The 19255-nt window shown below is 45.4% G+C and overlaps 1 protein-coding gene across 3 annotated transcripts in view; it reads left to right on the forward strand.

Annotated features, from left to right (window-relative positions):
- The first annotated feature begins 1240 nt into the window (after positions 1–1240).
- The window catches only part of TTYH3 (tweety family member 3), a 77810-nt gene continuing 59795 nt past the window's right edge, over positions 1241–19255 (forward strand). For 2 of the 3 annotated variants that reach the window (XM_037387334.1, XM_037387336.1), the window contains exon 1: positions 1241–1491. In XM_037387334.1, the coding sequence (XP_037243231.1) occupies positions 1369–1491 (123 nt within the window). In that variant the 5' untranslated portion in view covers positions 1241–1368. The remainder of the gene's footprint in view (positions 1492–19255) is intronic. The other variant, XM_037387335.1, reaches the window with a different exon arrangement.

The raw sequence follows: 19255 nt of genomic DNA on the forward strand, positions 1-19255 counted from the left end.
GGGATGGAGTGACTTTGGTTTGTATGACTGTGGAGAGAGCAAAGGCCCAGGGATGAACGGACTGACCAAGCTGGAACTCCTGCCTTAGGGCTGGGCCATACTACGTAGAGCTGGACTGAAGGTATTTGATGTATTCCTTTTAAAAGAAAACAGCAAGTATTTTTACACATTTCAGTTGTAATAGAAACAGTACAATCTTTCTAATGAAGCCAATGAATTTGGGATTGCTGCTGCTTACTGTTACCTTTGCTATTTTACAATGCTATCCTAAAGTTATCCAAACTATTTATGTACCGCTTACTGGTTTCTGACACATGCCCCTGAGAGGGTATGCTTGTATTTTTTACCTTTAAGTCTAAAAATAGTTTGGTTATGTTCTGATTAAGAAGAAACAAAAAGTTTTTGTCCTCAGGTCGGAGTGTAATCCTTGGGAAAGTTGTTCCCACGCGGCTCTGCGAGGAGCAGTGCTCGCACCATGACGGCAGGCAGGGCCTGATGCGGCAATAGGCTGCCGCTGCTTCAGCATTGAGGGGTTTAATTTGCAGTAGCTGTCAAAACAAGCCGACAGTCCCAAGTCCCTTGAAGCCGACAAGTGCTACAAGTGGCTTGGGCGAGGCTCTGGGGGCAGGCCCGGCACGCCTGACGGCTCTGTGGCACGAGGGAAGGCCCCGTGCGCTTGCACCCCTTCCCCGAGGCGCCCGTCTGAATCTCTAGGCACCTCAGTACTTCTAGAAATTTCCCCCTCGCCCTTTGGAAAAGCCAGGACCGTCTGGGGAAGCGCAGAGGGAGCCAGCGCCGGGGGAAGAGGCGCAAGGTGTTGGCACCGGAGGCCCGGGAGCAGCGCTTCGCTGCCACGCTAGGCGCCCGGGGCCGGCTCCCCCTCGGGCCACCGTGGCGGGAAGGTGCTGCCGTGAGGGCAGGGGGCAGCGTCCGACGCCGGCTGGGGGACGCCCGCCCTCCGCCACACGCGGCCCCGCGCCGCCATGTCGCAGCACGGGTGGCGGTGGCAGCGAGGCGCGGCTGCCGGGGCAGCGGGCGGCACCACGGGCTGCGCGGCCCGGGCCGAACCGAGCGGCCGCGGGGGGCGGCGGGGCCGGGGCGGTGCTGAGGGCCGGCGGCGGGCGGGGCGGGGCGCGGCGCGGCGGCGCCAATGGGAGCGGGCGGGCGGTGCCGGGCGCGGGGGCGGTGGAGCCTCTCGGCGAACAAAGAGGGAGCGAGCGGCGCGGCGGGAGGAGGCGGGGGGTGCCGGCCATGCGGGGCCGCCGGCCGGGCCGCGGCTGAACAGGGAGGCGAGCGGGCGGGCGAACGAGCAGCGCGGGCGGCGGCGCTCCATGGCCGGTGGGTCGGGGTGAGGTGAGGCGAGGCGGCATGGCGGGCGTCAGCTACTCGCCGCCCTGGTGGGTGAGCCTGCTGCACCGCCTGCCGCACCTCAGCCTGCGCTGGGAGCTCACCGCCGCCGACTTCCGACCGCACGACGCCGAGTACCAGCAGGTGGGTCCGTGCGCGGGGGCTGGGGGGGCTATTGGCGCAACCGTGGGCCGCCTGGGGCAGGGGGTGCAGTGGAGGAGGAGGAGGAGGAGGGGGCCCCTCGGGTGGGTGTCTGTGGGCGCCGTGGCCCCCCCAGTCGCCCGCCCCGTGAGGGGCAGGTGTGGGGCCGGCTCCCCGCCGGGCGGGAGGCGGGGTGAGCGGGACCCCCCGAGCTGCCCCCTGCTTGCTGGAAGCCCCGGTTCTTGGTAGAAGGTGAAAGGACCCCCGGGCCGGGCCCCGCGCAGCCCCCCGCCGGTAACCGGCTCCCGCCATCGGCCCGCAGCGCCGCGCCAGCACCGGCTGTTGCCGCCGGGCAGCGGGGGATTCGGTGCCCGGGGGCGCCGTTAGCATCAAGTGCACGGGAAGGTGCTCGCACAACACTTATGTGCCGCCGCTCAGCCTTTTTTTTTTTTTTTTTTTTAAATGCTGCTTAGCCTGTATCCTGTGCTTGGTTGGCTTGGCTTGTAATTAAAATGATTGTGGAGTGAATCTGTGTGCTCTGACATCTGTGTTCTCTGCTGTCGTCTTGGAACAGAGCTGCAGTGGCTCTGCTGCCTCGTTTTGCCACGGTCTCTGGTTTTGAAAACACCATTTTGCTTTTCTGAACATATTTGCGGTGTCCTATATATGCAGCCCGCTGTCATGCACGTGGGCAGAAACGCCAGGGCATCTGAACAGTTCTCATTTATCCTACAAGTAAAAGGTGTTGAAAATACTTCAGGAAGCAGCATGGTTTGCCTTTTAGCTTTACGCAGGTGAACAGAGCTCTGAGCTGAAGCTAGAGCAAAACATGAGCGGTGTGTTTAAAGACCAATGGGGGATGCAAAGAAATATCTTTAAACCTGTAAACAAAACAGGCTTTTGACCTAACTTTTGTATTTGGGGCTTCAGTTTGTTAATGTCTTCTAGTTCCCTTGGCTCAGCAGAGTTCAAGATGGCCACACGCAGATGTAACGCTGCACAGCAGTTTAACCGTATTTCCATGACCTCAGAGGGTAGCTGCCTTTAAAACAAGGGATATGAGATGCTGAAGATCACAAGTTAAGAGGTCATGGAAAGATGTTCTTGGGAGCGTGTTATCGTGAAACAAACACTCATTGACCTTTGAATAGAGAGCAGATGTACGTTTTTTTCACTTAAATTGTTTAAAGGCGCTCCTCACAGAAATCTGGGGCTGTGTTCGTTTGTCCGATAATTTTTCTACAATTATAACTTTCTGACTTAAAGCCTTCTGCTGTCCTTCTGTGTAGCTGCCTCCCCTCCCTTGATGATATTAAGGACTTCTTGCACAGCAGTAGATGGCCTTTAAAGTCTTAGCATCAGCTTGCAAGAGGATGTCTTATCAAATCCAACCCTGAACGTCTGTGTTACCGGAGTGTCTGTTGTCAGGAGGGTTGTTGGAGCAGCAGCAGCTTTGCTGGTTTCGGCGTCGGTGAGGGACAGCAGGCAAGCTCCAGTAACGCAGCCGTGGTATCGGTGTCGCCGGTTACATAACGAAGCTGCTGTGGCTCTGCAAGTTGACTTGGGAGTTCGTAGCCACGTAGATTAATTCTAATGCAGTGAAACAGGGAAACTTAATCCAGGAGCGGGAACTGTAATGCTAAATGCTCTCTCATGCTTTAAATTGGTCCGAAGGCCTTTTGGTTTAAATTCTAGCATTTTCTATTAGCTTTGTTATGATTTTTCATCTCTTGCTCTAGTTTGCAGCCTATGCTGGCATAGTCTCCCCTTTTCTTTGGGAACCTTTTGTATTTAGTGGCCAAGATCGTATCTGTCCTGAAAATAAGAAAGTCTATTTCTTAATTGAAATTATGCTTATTTTTTCTCTTCTTTGTAGGTCTTATTGGCACAAATTGTGTGTATTTCTGTTTTCTGTTCCATTAGTGGTTGATACCTTGGTTCTTAAGTATAAACTGTTAAACTGCATGCTTGTGTTTGGGTTCTGCAGTGGCTGAAGAGATGTCATTGGGGGATGCTAGCTGGGAGCTTGTGGGGATGGGAAAGGGCAGAGTGTCCCTAGTAAGGAAGGATTACCTTTACTAAACTGAAAATACCTCTTAAGTTTCCATGACTTCAAGTCATTGAGTAGCTAGACTGTTGTCATAAATAAGCATATGGCAGGGCTCAGTGTCCATTTTTACTCTGATTTGTTATGGGGAAGGAAGCAGTGTGTCCTTTCTGATTCTTCACTGCCTCTAGAAAAGATTTCCCAACCCATGACCAAGAGAAAACATTTCTCTCCTTAGGAAACTGTTTTCTTTAGTAACATCTTCGTGAAGACCTACTTTTTTTTTTTTTTTTCCTTGTACTCATGTTTTGATGATAGGGTTTGAACTCGTGCATCAACTGAACATCCCATTTCAACAAAAAGTGAAATACAGTGGCTTGGATTTGAATGTTGTCATATCACTTGTTGCTCCCACAGGTGAAGAGGCTGCTGATTTAACAGCCTTTCCACCTCCACCTAGCAAGGATTACTGTAATGTGCAAGCCCCTATTCCACTGAAGCAGCAGACATGCTGTTGTCCCCTGAAACCTGCCTCAAGCACATGTAGCTCACAGATAAGCACATGCTGCTGGTCTTTGAAGTCTAGGTCTTTGTTTTGTCTTCTGGGACCCTGGATGGTGGGGAATATCAGAAGGATATAGATCTAGTGGCTAGTTATGATGTTCTGTCACATGTAGTCTCTTATGTCAGAGCAGGAGGGACACCCACTGTGTACAAGCCTGCCTCAAGGTGGCTGTGTCCATTGTGTACCAACCTACAGGGGCTTCCTTCTTTTGTCTGAGAGCATGAGAAAAACTTATGGCAATGTTGCTGCCAGGGGCTGAGATCAATGCAGCTGCAGGCTTTGGCTGCATACCTTTTTCACCTGAATTGGTCTCTAAAATGCTCTCTTGGTATTACTTACTACTTATCTTCTCACGTTAGGTTGGAACAGTGTGTGCAAGTGTGGAGGAACAGAACAGATCATTCCCTTCTGGACAAGATTCTTTAAAAATGTCTATGTATATGTATGTTCTTCAGATGCTTCACTTCTCTCATGGCAAGCTGTGGACAGCAGTACAACTAGTTGTTTCCTTTTTCTGGGAGAATGGAGGTGAGCTTCAATGTAGCATGAGCTGGGGTTGTGATCCTTCTTCACCGGGGGGGTTGGCATGCTGGTGAGTCCTGTCAGAGCTGCTTCCTTGTGCTTCTTGCAGGGCTTGCTTCATAGGGTCATCCCTATAGAGGATCTTATCAGACCAGTTCTTTTCCTAATCCTCCCATGAATCATTTGGGTTGAAGATATCTTGATATGAACAGTTTTGTTCTGGCTGTATTCTCATCTGAGTCATACTGCAGTGCTCTGCAAAGCCTTTTCATTGTATAGTGAGTCACAAACTGGAGTGAAGGGAATGTAAAAATGGAGCAAAGCTCGTGCTCCTTCTGATGGCATCATGCTGATACCAGTTCTGGTCTCCATGCCTTTTCCTGCTGAATAAATGATGATGATCTTACCAGTACTGTCCACTTACTTTCCAATTCGTTAATTGAAACAGTAAGATGGCCCTGAGACTGCTGCTGTGCTAGTTTAATCTGTTTAGTAATACAAGTACTTCGACTTGTGACTTAGTTGCATGGCATTGAATGCACTTCATTTCTCAGGGTAGGGTTGCTTAAGAGCCTTGAGGTAGCGTGGAGGCTACATGCTGGAAAGAAATAGAAAAGCTGAATAGCTTTTTAATTCGGCACAACAACAGGTAATGGAATATCTGCTTGAGACTCTGTTTTTGGTACCAAAAGAAAAGGAGCCTACAACATTTTATTGTAGCCCTTAAGTCTCACTGTATGCTGGAAAGTGTACTATAAACAGTGAAGAAGGGGCTGTAAAAGCTAAGCTACAGAGCACCTTGACTCTAATTTCTGCTTTTCTTGATTGCTGGAAAATGGCAACATTGACCTGAATCTGTGTAAACACATGGGTTATGTGTGAATCGGGTTAGAATAAAGCAAAATTATCCAGCATCTGTGAAATTGTTTCCTTGCACCACACTCATGCTTTTTCTGTGAGTCAGAACTGCAAATGCATGGGTAGTCGGTGTAATGGCAACTGTATGTGCTTTGGAAAAAGACTGGATGATTGATTCATGCTAATTAAAATGCAGAACCAAGCTAAAGGAAGCATTGAGAAGAACAGGGGTATGTTCTAGTCCTTGGTTTTGAGATGGTCTCTTCAGTGTTGTCACCCAGGAGTTTGCTATTTTGCTATCATACATCTGTCAGTGCTTTTGTGTTGTAACATTCTTTTTTCTACTGCTATATATGTGTTGGGGGGGACCTAGCAGTGAAAGGTGCTGTGTAAGCCCAATGATGCTTCCCTTTTTTTGGCTTGCAGACTCTAATCCAAGGCATGTGTGTTTGAACCTGTAGCCAAAGGTTCAGCAAGGAATCGATTCTGTCAGGTACTTTCTGGCTCTGTGAGGCTGTTTCCCTACACATAACAACTAATGTCATCTTTGGAAGTATTTCTTGGCTGGAGAAGCATGATGGAGCCTAAACTGCCAAAAAACTTGGATTATAGAGATTGTTTTAGAACTTCCTCTACTGTACTGGCGTCTTATTTCAATTTTGAAACCCAGAGTCTTTCTGTAAATTGGAAACATGTGTATAAGTCAAGTTGGATGACGTGTTTTTGTCTAGTTGGCTTAAAGTCAGAGGGTAATGTGCCTTTCTTAAAGGGGTTAGAATGAAGGGCTCTTTCAAGAATAGGTGGACCACTTCCAAGGTCTGATCAGCTATCCTGCTGTAGCACTAGTTTGCTCATGTTTCCAGAAGGGTTGGGTGACCCTGGTTAGTAGAATGCAATGTTTTCTAATTAAACTAAAGTTGCTTTTAGGTTTTTAAGAACTGAGAGTAAATCCCCTCTTCCCTTTACTCATTGGTCTTGGTTGTATGAGTAACCACGCAGTAATGCCTCTTATCAGCAAATTGGTGCTGTAGTCTGATTCCTTTTCCTTGATCTGGAAGAGCCTTTAACAGGGAACTGCAGCATAATGGATAACCAAAAATTTAGAATAAAGACAATTTCTTTTTTACCAAAGATGGGCATACAATGGCTTCTGTTGACCATACATCCAGTCATGCAGCAGCATATGGTATGCAGACAGGCAGAAAATCAACCTTTGCCAGCTTTCTGTCTGCAGCCCTACTTTTTTGCTGACCCGTGCTGTGCTGCTACGTTTTCAGATGGTCTCCTGAGAACTGGCAGTATCTGGAAACCCTGACTGTAGATTACCTTACTCTGGTCAAAAAAAGTTAACTGTTCTCAGTGTAAGGTTTTAGCAGACCAAAGTACACACAGAGGGGTAAAAGGTGACTTGGAGAAATGTGAAACACGTTGTAGGGGGAGGAGAGAAGGAGATGCAAGTGAGTGTGCAAAGATGTAAACCATGCTTGCTTTGTCTGGGTAGGATCCTTAAAGTTAATCCTGCACAGAGAAGGTGCTTTTGCCAGGCCTGGTGAGCTTCTCAGTCTTGGGAGACCTCTGTGCGGCATATGGCGCTCTGAAGGTATCGTGCTGGTCTTAGCTGGAAGAGCAGAATCAGAGTTAAAAACATTAGTCTGGTCAGGTGGTGGCCTGCCACTGACGCCTTGGTGCATCTGCACCAAGACATTTGTCCTCTTAAATCCTATTTTATTTTTTTTAATGAGAGTTTAACAGCTTATGTCTCCTGGCGTGGAGGTTATCAGGTAAATCTTGGGGTAAGCGCGTACCTCCTCTGTGCGCTACCTGAATGTTGCACTTACCCTGTATGTACACAAGTGTTTTTTATCAGTTTGGAGGAGCTGACATTAAAGAACCTTATGTTTTGTATTTGCTTTGGAAAAAGGGAGTCAAAACAGGAACTGAAAATGCAGATGAGGGTTTGTAACCTTCAGTTTGCCACCAAAATGATGCAGGTACTTAAGAAGCTTATCTTGGTGTCTAGCTGCAAAGCCTGATCACTAGTGTTCTGGAGAAAGGACTATTCAAAATTAGTTTAGTCTTACCATCTCATCCCTTTATATTTTTTGTTTTCCCCCTTCCCCTCAATTCTTAATGCCTCTTTGAATAGAGGAAAAATCCTCGCTCTTCAGGTTAACAAAAAGCCTTTGTTTAAATGCAGATTCAATAAAACAAGCAGTGCTTCAAGCAGCTGTTGGTGTGGAGTTTTAATGCTTCGTATTTTTCATTATTAGGGAAAGTGAGAAATTCTTACCTAGAAAAACATATCCCGTTAGGCATGACTGGGGATTAAGGATGGGAAGTCAGGTGCTTTCCTCTGATTCAATCCCAAAGCTTTGAATGTGGATTTAGGGAGCTGTGCCACAAGTAGTCTTGATCGCTTACTTGTATTTTGGTATTAGTTTTAATTCTGAGCCTGTAAACAAAAACCTGTCTGTTGAGAATGAGAGATACAAAAGTTACGTGCCCCTGTCACATCAGGTTTCTTAAGTGTCTTCAGAACGGACAGTTGGAAGGACAAGCACCCTCCAATCCCTTGGCATTTCTTTCCTTTTTTTGTTTTTTTTGTTTTGTTTTTTTTTTTCTCCTTTTAGGGCAAGGCTAGTTTTACAGCCCTTCCCCCCCCCCCCCCCCCCATCAGCACACTTGCTGATGGAAAGGGTGAAGTCTAAAATCGGTGATCATGCTCTTTGTGTTGATGTGGCAAGACTGTTGTGGCAGAGCTTGCCTGGTCAGCTCCTTTCTGGGGACACTTCTGTACCTGTAGGGATCAGCACGCTGGAGACTAACCAGTGATGGCTAATGCTTCTTCTGAGGTTGTTCTTTATTTTCTTTGATGTCAAGTGAATATGCTTGGGTGGCTGCAGGCAAGCACTGAGTAAGACGGTGCTCACTCGTAATTGTCTTGAGATGGAGGGGAGTCAGCATCTTGTTTGCAACTAAGCTCTTGATGATTGTCATTTCTCCTCTTGATTCTGTTTTATCTTTCAGTAATAAACCTTCCACCAGTTAGGCTGAGATTTCCCATTCCCCTTGAGTGGGTAGGAGAACTTGGCTTGTTTTCAACTGAATGTAATTCCCATAGCTGGGGGAAGGGACGTGATGTCTGGGAATTTATTTGCTCTAAGATTCAGATGAGACTTGAGTAACTTGAGACTTGGAATATATCAGGATTACCTTCTGTACTGAACTCTAATTCTCACTTTTAAGACATAGATAAGACTCAAACATGCTGATATATGCTGGAGAGTTGTCTCTAATAATAAGAAAATCAAAACCCAGTAACCCTGCTCCTCTCTCAGCAAGGCTTGTCTGTACTTTCTGGGTATGTCATCCTACCAGTTCTTTGTTTTAGCTGATGATGACAATTAACAAGACAGGTGAGCCAAAATCAAGGAGGATCAAGTTCACACAAGATTTTTTGCCCTGGAGATGCACTTTCAGATGACAGTAGTTGTATTGCAGTGGTGAAAAAACAGGAATTGGTTATGTTTATCCACAAGCCAGAAATAACTTCTGCTGTGTGGTGAAGGGGTCTGCAGGTACCTAGTGGATTGTCACTGTGGGGCAATCCATGCTGATGCTATTTCTTTTTCCTAGTTAATTTAATATAGTAAGAACAAAACACTGCAAACCTTTAATTTCAAACTTCTTTACGTTTCTGTATAACGAGCCACTTGTCATTTTTGAGTTTGATCTTGTAATTGTGAGAGCTAACATTTGGTAAGCCACAAATGTGTGTTTCCTTCCAAAGTAGTCATTTGTGCGCTTACAGCTGCAAGGCTGTTCTCTTTCAAAAAAAAAAAAGTAGGTTAGCGTGCAGTACACAGACACAGCAGTTGGTGTAACTCAGTTGTATTACCTGTACCAATTTCCTTCTCTAAACACTTGGATATGAGGGTGACGTTTGTAATAATGTGTGCTTTCACGTGGTTATCGGGTTGCTTGCTTCAGCAGATATAATACGTGCCAGACTTCTTTTTAAGTTTTTATTTTAACAGATGAACATTTTTTTTTCCAATAGTAAGAGCAGCATTGAAATCATCCAGGGAAAAGAACTGACAGTCCCCTTCACCCTCACTTAAACTGGAGCTGCACCCTCAGATTGTGATTTCCTCAGTAGGTGCTAAATGCTTTTTCTGGCAGACTTCTCAGAATGGTGCCACACGTGCATATGCATGAAAGTCCTTTGTAGTGTGAAATTAGGGATGAAAGATATTGCTAATCAGTCCTAACAATGCTGGATTTATTCCTGGACGAGGGGAAACGGGAATGTGGGGAATGGATGTTTCACAAATGTATAACACATTCAGACACGTTGTTGTGCCAGTGTTGGTGTCTGTGCATGGACACCCTTTTCAGTCTGTAAAATGCTGCTGTTCATGCAGGGAATTTAAACAAGCCTTCTATTCAACACCGAAATTCAAAATAATGCCAAAATCCAAATGGAGGCACTTCAGTTGCATAATAGTGTCTGTTACAAGGAGGGCTCAGTGCAGTAGATGATGTAATGCTCCTGAAGATAAGGCCCAAGCTGGGGGGGAGAGAGAGAAGAGGGTGTCAGTGAAGGAACCAAGAGTATTGGTACTGGTGTCAGAGCTATCCATAGGGTGTTATTAGCAAACCCGAGTAATTCCAAAGGTGATTGGGTTCCAACTGTACATGTGGAAAAAATGACCCATTGCTTGGTACTGCCTGTTTTCTTTGATAATTATAATTGCTTTAGTGTTACATAGTAGATTTCAGAATTATGTGGTGGGCAGAGTATGACCTCACTGTACTTCATGCTCTTGGAGTAGACTTTCCTGCAGTTTAACTGTGTGCTCAAGTTCCTGTAGCTGATAAACCGGTAGTTTTGATACTTGCTGTAGTACCAAAGAGATGCTTTCTGTTGCAATGCTGAAATTGTTGTGCTTTGCATCAAGGCTGTGGCTGTTGCCTTGCTATTTAAGTGCTGGTTGTAACGGATGATGTTACTGTTCTGAGGCCTCTGGCAGTTTGTTATTTTCCTTCCTCCCTAAAATGATGTTTAGTATATACTTATTTTCTTCAGTTTAGGAATAATCCTCCTTTATGTTGCTTCCTTGCTGCAAGTGCCTCTGTACTCTGTTCTCAGACTGGCACGGTCAGAGGGGTGGCGTATGATTGCTTCCTCGCATACAGCCCCCTGCCCCCTTTCTCCCTTGTTTTACAGTATTCACTCCAGGAAATGCTGAGAAAGTAGAGAGTAATGGAATTCATGAAATTCAAGCTGTGCTTCAATGAAAACGTGTTTTCAATTTCTGCCTCCTTGGGAGCCTGAGACTGAACTGTAATTGTTGGCGCTGGGTGGGGGCTGGGGCCGTGGATGAATGAAAGCCGTGGAGTCAGCGCTCTGCAGAGCCTCTCGCCCGGCATCTCGCTGCTTCTCGGCGTTCAAAGGCTGGTGTGTGCTTTGTGGCAGCTTCAGGAAGCGTTTTTGTATTCAGCTGTCCAAAAGGCCTAGGCGTTTTCCTGCTGGGTTTGATCTGGCTGTCAGGGTCTGAATGACAGTGACACGTTGGACAGGAACATGATGGGGGATGCATCAGCTGGGGGTGGTTTATCCCCCCTCTCTGCTCTTGATCCTGCTCACGCTGTCCTTTGAGTGTCCTGCTGCTGATTAAGGGTGAGAATTATAATGGTGACTCAAAAGCCTTTGGTAAAACTCATTAATTCATTCCTCCTTTAATTAGATACCCAGCCATGGACTTATAATTATGCAGCTGTAATAAGCTGTGCTGCATCAGTTGCACAAATCGTAGATTTTTGGCGAATGCAGATGTGGCGAGCCTTTACTCGGTTTGGCTTTTGGTGAGGAACGTGGAAAGGCAGAGAAATGAAGCAATAGCCGAGAGTGTGTAGCGGCTGACTTCTGGCTGTATTTTGCCTTGTGGTGTTAACTAAGAGGAAAGGGTGGAGTTGTCCTGCTTATAAATATTTCTTTTCCTAGGGAGGTGTAATAATGTAACTTTCAAGGAGAGAAAAGAGGAAGGAGAATCTAATGAAAAGTTACACAAGCATCTTTTCTTAAAATTTTAGCACCTGAGGGAATTGTGCTTTTGGAGTAAGAATGTAACAGGAGCAGTTGCAGGCTCTGCAAACAGTGCCCCTTCTGCTGTTGGGAAATTGGGGAACAGATGAAAGTACCAGGTACACTTTTTTTTTTTTTGTCTTCTGGGGTGGGAGGCAGGGGGGAAATGAATAGTAAACTTCTATTATTCTGTAATCTCTTCTTGTTTCTGAAATACAAAGGAAGGTAATTTTCGGAACTAATTTATGTGGGTAAACCCCAGCAACAGATGACTGGGGTCTTCTGAGAGAAGTTTGTGCTACTTCTGGTATCTTTGAAATACTTGAATAGTTGTGTGACTTCCCGCCACCCCAGAAGTAGAGGGAAGGCTGAAAGGACTTCAGGGAAGGACTTGTTATTTCTACCCTATTGCAACTCACTTGTTACGATACCCGTAGATGCAATAGTAGACCCTGAAAACATCATCTCCATTTAGCTTTGGACTGACAGACTGTCAGGTGCAAGCAATATCAAAAGGCACAGACCTAGGGAAAGGCTAGGGATGGAGACTGCTGGCTGTCAGTAGGCTTGCATGGATACAAATAGAAAGACAGGCTTGCCTTTTTTTCTTAGGATTTGAACTTGAGTAAGGTTAGACAGACTGCCTTGGACTTGAGTAAATGTGAGCTGTTGCACAGGACTAGATTGGAGGTGCTTCTAGTCAATGGCAAGTATTAATGTTCATGCTCCCTTAAGAGGGAAAACGTTTCACTTGTAGTAGGAGGCAGGGGAAAAAAATGGATCAGCTGTGCTTTAGGTCTTTTTCTATCTGAATTTAGTGGAAAGCGCAGATAACGCATCCAGTGAGAATGGAATGATTTGCTTGACACTTTTCCTGTAGCAAAACAGAAGTCTTTAGATGAGAGTGCTATTTTCAAAGCACTGTACAATGCTTCCTGTGTGCCTTAGTATTTCAAAAGGTGACCGATGTCTTCTGCTTGTCCTTCTTTTCCTCTTCCCATGCACTTTGAGCTACTGCCAGCTTATGAGACTGAGTAGTGCATAGAGCTTAGGTAGGACAGGGTTTCATCCTTTGTGAGGCCAAATATGCTGGATCACTGGCTGTTCTTTATAAGAATTTTGGATATATACATCTATAGGCTAGACAACGGATGTTGAATCAACCTGAGTAGACAAATTAGTGGAAGCAACAAATTTACATGGTTAAAATAGCCTTTCATTCTCATAAGGACCAACCAGGTAAAGATCCTGGTAAAGTTCTTGGCTGGTCCTGGAGACCATGTTCTGGAGCAGTTTGAGTGCTCTAAGGGTGACCCTCTTGATCGCTGCAGGAGTTGTTTTTCGACCTTTTTCGGATTGACATGCTGCAAGTTAAAATCTCTTCAGCATTTTAAATGCTTTAATATTAAACGGTAAACTAAAGGTGATGAATGTGAAATGTGTCTAATGCTGTTGACAAAATTCTCTGTGTGAACAAATGGTATTCTGGGATGTACTTCCAATGCCTGTGCATTACAGGCAGCCCTTGGAGAAGCCATATGAGTGATAGTAGATGCTGGGAGCATTCTGCTGAGGTGTAAATAACAAGATTGGACAGTTTAGGCTAGCTCTGCTGTTTTTATTAGTGTAGCTTAGCTTTTGCCTCGGGTGACATGGAGGTTATGGAAGAAGGAGGAAGGGACAAACTGAGCTTGCCTCCTCTCCCAGCAGAAGATGATGAGAACATGTGGGGATCTGGTTACCCTAATGCCCCTTTGGTGTGTTAAGATACAAATACATGGACCTGAAGAATTAAGTCTGAAATTCTTCCAGGGGCAGCTGCTTGCTGGGTCACATGTGTGTCTCAATCCAGTGCCCTTTCAGCCTTTTTGGTGTTTGTGTATTTGTTGCAACTCTTAAAAGTTAGTTGGCTGCAATAGCGTTTCATTGCTGTTAATTTTGTTCTCCAGAAAATGTTGCTCTGAGAAGCTGCTTCTTGTATTTGGGAGCAGTAATAAGACTTTTTATAGTTATCTGCTAGCTATTGTGTCTTCTGCCTGTGATTAAGCCACCTCTTAATATGTTCCCAGTGCTGAAGAGGACTGCAGATCCAAGTTTGCTTGGTGAGTAGATCTGAATCACCTTCTGCTGCTGTCAGCTGCACTGCAGCCTGGGAGAAGATACTCCTCTTGGACCATAGCAGGGGCATTTCCAATAGGTGAAATGTAGTTCTGCAGGAATAACCTATGACCAGGACTTCCAGCACTGACTTTAAGTATCAGGCTTAGTTTACTTGTGCTGGCTTCAGTAAGTGATCTGGATTATTTGGTGTAATAAATGAAATATAAGGTTCCTAAGAAAGAACCAGTTTCAAGGATAGGCCTTGAATGCTCATCAAAGTTTGAGTTCAAACCAGGCATGTTTGTTTGTTTTCCCCTCCAAAGCTGAAATTTGCTATTTGATGTCTGGTGTAGTGAGTGCTGAGCTTTCCTTCTAACATCCATGCCCTCAGATGGGATCCAGCAGCGAATTAGTTCTTTTCTTCCTACTCGCAAACACATACACCACCACTTCTTTCATACTAAAACTAGTCCTACAAGACTTTGATCCTTGGAACTGTACTCAGCTAGCCTTTGACATGTTGTCTTCTGACGAGACACTGGTCACTTCTCCTGGGAAAACAGAGATCCTGAGTATTTTGTGTGTAGCTGCACTTGGACGTTGGTCAGTGAGCAGTCTCTCCCATGTGCTGTGAACACAGGCTAACTGTAAGCAGGGCTGAGAGCTTCTGGAAACTACAGCACAGTCCTTGGCTTTATTCTTGGTGAGGAATTTTTTTTATTCCCCTGTTTCACACGTCCTGTTCTAACAGAACTGTCACATTGTTCTAATCCTACAATAAAGAAGTATTATGTGGTGCAAGGTTTGACGTTAACTGCGAGTTATATATTCTTCTTGTAGTCCAAACATTAAATATACTAGGATAAGAATCTTGTTCTTGGTGCAGCTGTGGTTTGGATTATACAATGGCTCTTTGGGTTCTACTGCAGTATTTCTGTATTGCCTGATCTAGGTAAGCGTCCTGATGGCTGAAACTGCGCTGCAAGTGAGAAGGAGTTCAGAGGCATGCATGTGTACATACATAACACCATCGGTTGGGGGAACGATGCTAGCTGTTGCATGTGAGCGTCAATGCTGTCCTTGGGGTGCTGGCTCCTTGTACAATCCTGGCTTTGAAGATCTAAAGCTCCTCCAGTGCTGCTGAGTGGGGTCTCAGTAGGTAGGGAAGTGTCTTGTTTGATTCCCAGCTACTTGCAAGGAATGGGGTCTTTAAGCTATTTATGCTGCACTCTTAGCTGTTGTGTATTTAACTTCCCGGCAGCACCCAGATAACCCCCTATGCTTGTGCTCCTGGTGAATAGGCTTCCACGTGGGGTTACACATTTTAGGCACGTACACTGTCCTGTTCTGCTAGCTCAAGCTGGGTTAGTCATGCGTCTCACAGAGCGTGGCAGATTTGAGACTGTCTGTCTCTCTTGCTTCTGCTCTCTAAATCCTTGCTCTATAAAAGGCAGTAATCAACAAAAGGGCAGTTAGAGTTGTGGAGCTTGGTTATGTGATCTTGTCACTTCTTTCACCCTGATCTTTGGACTAAAGAGATAGTGTTTTGATATAGAAGAGTTTTCAGGGTCCTAGGGAAGTGGCTGGGACCGTACTGTTTAGCTGAAAGGGCACTGTGTAAAATAGTGGGAGCCAGTGATGGGAAAATGACAGGAGAAAACAAACTGAAAACTAGATGCTATGCTATTCCTGGTGGTCATATTCTGCATCCAGAAGCTACTGTTAAAGCTCCTAGCCATTATGTGTGGGACTGCACTATCATGTCTTCCAATATATGCAAAAACCTGCTCAAGCTCCTTCACTTACAGGTTTTCTACCTGAAGGTATAATCTAGTGACAATATAATCACTTCCATAGCAACCAGAGCATTGTAAACAGGATTATGGTGCCTAGTAAGGACGAAGGGCAGAAAGAATTTAGGAAGGAAGTATCCCCTCATGTAAATACCCTCATTAATGTGGAGCAGAGGAGGCTAAATACAGGGACGTGCAGAGAGGAGCATCCCGCTTCATGTGCTGCGTGGCACCTCGGGGCTGTCACAGGGAAACCAGGAAAGGAGGAAGGGCACATATGCATGTGTGTGGCATGAGGTTTAAACTAATGTAAGAAGGTCTTAAGAAGGCTGTTAGCAAGCCAAGGTAAACCCTACAGAGAGCTGTTACTGATCTCAAGGTGTAAGTACAGCAGGCTGCCTTGTCTGAGCTAATGTGATTAAAATCCTGAAGGCACCAGGGACATATTCTGGCTGTCTTTCTACCCATCTTCCTTCTTTCCACACCCCCTTCTCCAGTCTGGAAGAGTAAGGTTTGTCTGCTACGGAGTACTGTGTTTTCTCCCCCACTAGTACTGTCTATAGACTTAAAATGCTTTCTCAATACACATTTAAACTTGCTTTCTCTTTTCAGTAAAAACTTGAGCTGGCTATTTTATTGTTAAAGATGATGGGAAGAACCAGCAAAATTGAAAGCTTCTCTCTTGGCTCCATCTGCAGTGAAGACTAATGATGTCTAGTGACATTCTTCTGCAGACCTATAAAGGAAAGAGCTACTTTACTTGCACACAGTTACTGCCCGAGGAATCGTGGTGGGGTTTATGCTGCATAGATTTAAGTGAGAACAGTTACAGAATGCTTTGTAAGAGTGTTTGAGCAGATGCTCTGCTCTACTTTGCTCTGCAGTTTATGCACCAGTTGCTTTCATTCAATAAAAAGCAATATGAAGACATGAGAGTTATTGCAGATATTTGTTTTGTGGCTTGAGGTTATCTTATCTTGGGGCTGCTTAAAACTTTTCTAGTGAATTGCTCTTGCTTTTTTTTGCCATCTTTGGGTGATGTAACGAATGGTTTGATTGCTTCAGCGAGTCAAAAGTACTGCCTGGCTCTTCCCCAGAAGCTTCAACACCTGCTAAAAGGGTGAAGAATTCCTGGCAATTGCTGCCAGTCCTAAAGTGCTGTAAAAAGTCGTGTCCAAGATCCAGTTTTCTGTATAGGCTGGGAGTCAGATAACATTCCCCACTAATCTAATGTGATTGGCTGGAGCGGATCTAACTCTGTATTGTGGCCCAAGCTACTTTTCTTGTTGGTGTCTTTTCTGAGTTGCCGTTGTGGCAAGGTAATAGTGATAGCTGGTGGTGATACAAAAAAGAGGTGATGGAGCTAGGGAGGGCATGTCTGCTTTATAACTTCAGAGAATCTGCTGTGGATGTATTTTTACTACTGTTTTTGTAATTAGTGAGGTCTGCCAGCCCCACCTGGTTAGAGAATAAGCTTTGGTAAGAGATACTGGGAGTCCTACACTGGAGCTTACAGTTTTTGATTCTCTTTGTTCCTGATTAGGATGCTTTCTGAAAATAAGCTCACAAATGAGGCTTAAAATACTTGTCTACAAGGAACAGAAAGAAAAATTCCTTGTAGGGAAGGGTGGATCTTAAGTTTGAGATCTTTCAAGTGCAAGTTGAATGTCTGGTGCAACCTGGCTTAAAAATATTTATAAAAAGATTCACCTGGCTCCCTTCTGTGGCATCTTTTATTGGAGATTTCATAAACAGCCTGGGGAATTTCTGCTTACATATTGGTGAATCATTCTTTGTGGCAATGTTTCAAACAGCCAAATTGCTGATCTGCGCAGGTAACAAGGTGCTTGGTGTTTTGGAAGAGCCATTTTCAAATGCAAAGTTAACTGTGAAGATAAATGTAGGTACTAATGCTGAAGGTTATTATAAAACTAAGGAATGTGATTCACCAGTCAAGATAGCTGGCTAAAAGTCCACCCAGCCGCAGTAGTGAACTGAAAGACACTGAATTAAAAATAAACTAAGCAGGACATGGTTGGCAAGTAGCAAATAAGTAACTAAGCACCGGTTCCTGGTGTAGATCTGATGCAAATGTTTCAGGAACTGCAACGGTCAGAAAAGGTGATATCATTCAGCATTGGGGAACCTCTAACTTGGGAGTGCTGGTCTGGTGGCAGCCGTAACAGCTGTTCTTAAACAGCCCAGTTGTTGGGGTTTTGTAAAGTTTCTGAGAGCACTCCCTGGAGGATTGGTAAATGTTATTTTTGTTGTTTAGTGGAAGTGGCCCACCTTGGTGGTGTTGCAAACATACTGAAGTCATCGTAAAGCACCACAAGGTGCATGTTGGATGGCTTGCCGAACCAAAGGTCAGAGGTGCCACAAGGATGGTTCATAGCGGGAATGGCCCACTGCCCAGCTGCTAGTGGCTGTGGCCTGGATGTTGTGCTGGCAACTAGATTAAATAGTCCTTTCCAAGAGTTTCCAGGCCAGCAATCTATCCTCACTCTCTAGCTTCAAAATGCTGCAGTACACAAATGCATAATAGTAAGTGGATGAAGCAGCTAGCTGTCCACTGTATTTCTTCTTCCTTTGCTGGATCCCTCCTTGTACTTCCAGTTTGAATGTCGGGGACTGTGTTTCCAACACCAGATGTGTGGTTAAAAACAAAACAGCAGTGAAAAGTGTGTGCTCCTGGCTTTTCTTCCTGAAAGATATTGTATTAAAAAAATCTGTCATTCTTCTGCCAGTCAGTAGTTAAGTTGCTGGAGGAAAAGAGCCTGGTTTGTGATTAGGCGATAGTCACTCACGTGGCCACGTGAGGACCTGGTGAGCAGGGAGCGCCGCAGCCTGGTTCTTCAGCTGGGCTGGTGTCACCACTCAGAGTCCTGCTCTGGTGTCTGCTCTTACTCGTGTGCCAGAAGCAGACACTGTGACAGGGGTGCGTTCACAGCAGCTGTTTTGAGTGAAGAAGCCTTTCCCTTGAGGTCTGCCAGATGGCCCTGCAACACCTTGGACTTGACTTGTTAAGTCAGCTGTAGTGCTTCTGGCTTGTCGCGGTTCTTCATGGATAGAAAGGGTTCATCTCAAGCACTGGGTATTAAGCTAAAGGTAGCACTGAGAAGACAGGGAAAATGCAGTATATACATGGAAATGCACAGTAATTGCAGTATACCTAACTAGAGAACAAAGAAACGGGGGTTGGTGGGAAGCATAGCTCAGGACTGCGCTGTGAGGAGGGAACTATCAACTAGGATGTGAAAGAAAATGTACTACTTCGTACTTCTTTGTAATTTTGTCCTCTGAGTAGTGTTGCTGTTGCTATCTGAAGGAAAGTTTCAGTGTGTTTAAGTTTTTCGAGGTCAAAGACACAGGGCTTCTGACTAGTCAGACTGCCCATTGGTGGGAGGATGTGATGCTTTCAAAATGCAGATCTGCAGTGGTGAGATGAATAACCGCCTGGTGGGTGGAGAAATGCAGAAAGTCTCCATATCAACAGCAAGTGTCCAAAGTGGCAACAATTTCCCAGTGAACTACAAGGTGAGAGGTTGTAAGGGGTAGGTTGATCACAAGTGGGGAAATAAATTTGCAGTCAGCACCTTCTATAAAAGGCACAAATCTTGCTTTTAGCTTGCAGGGATCACTTTTCTTACTAGACAAAAGTTGGCATGTAGTGCACCTCTGCATCAGTAGTAGTATGTAAATTATGCTTTGAATGGTCTTAAAAGAACAGTGTTGGCAGATGAAGGCATGTCAAGATGATGGCTTGCCTCTCTGCAGTTATCAGGTGTGACAAT

This window comes from Falco rusticolus, chromosome 4, assembly GCF_015220075.1.
Source record: "Falco rusticolus isolate bFalRus1 chromosome 4, bFalRus1.pri, whole genome shotgun sequence".
Taxonomy (NCBI): domain Eukaryota; kingdom Metazoa; phylum Chordata; class Aves; order Falconiformes; family Falconidae; genus Falco; species Falco rusticolus.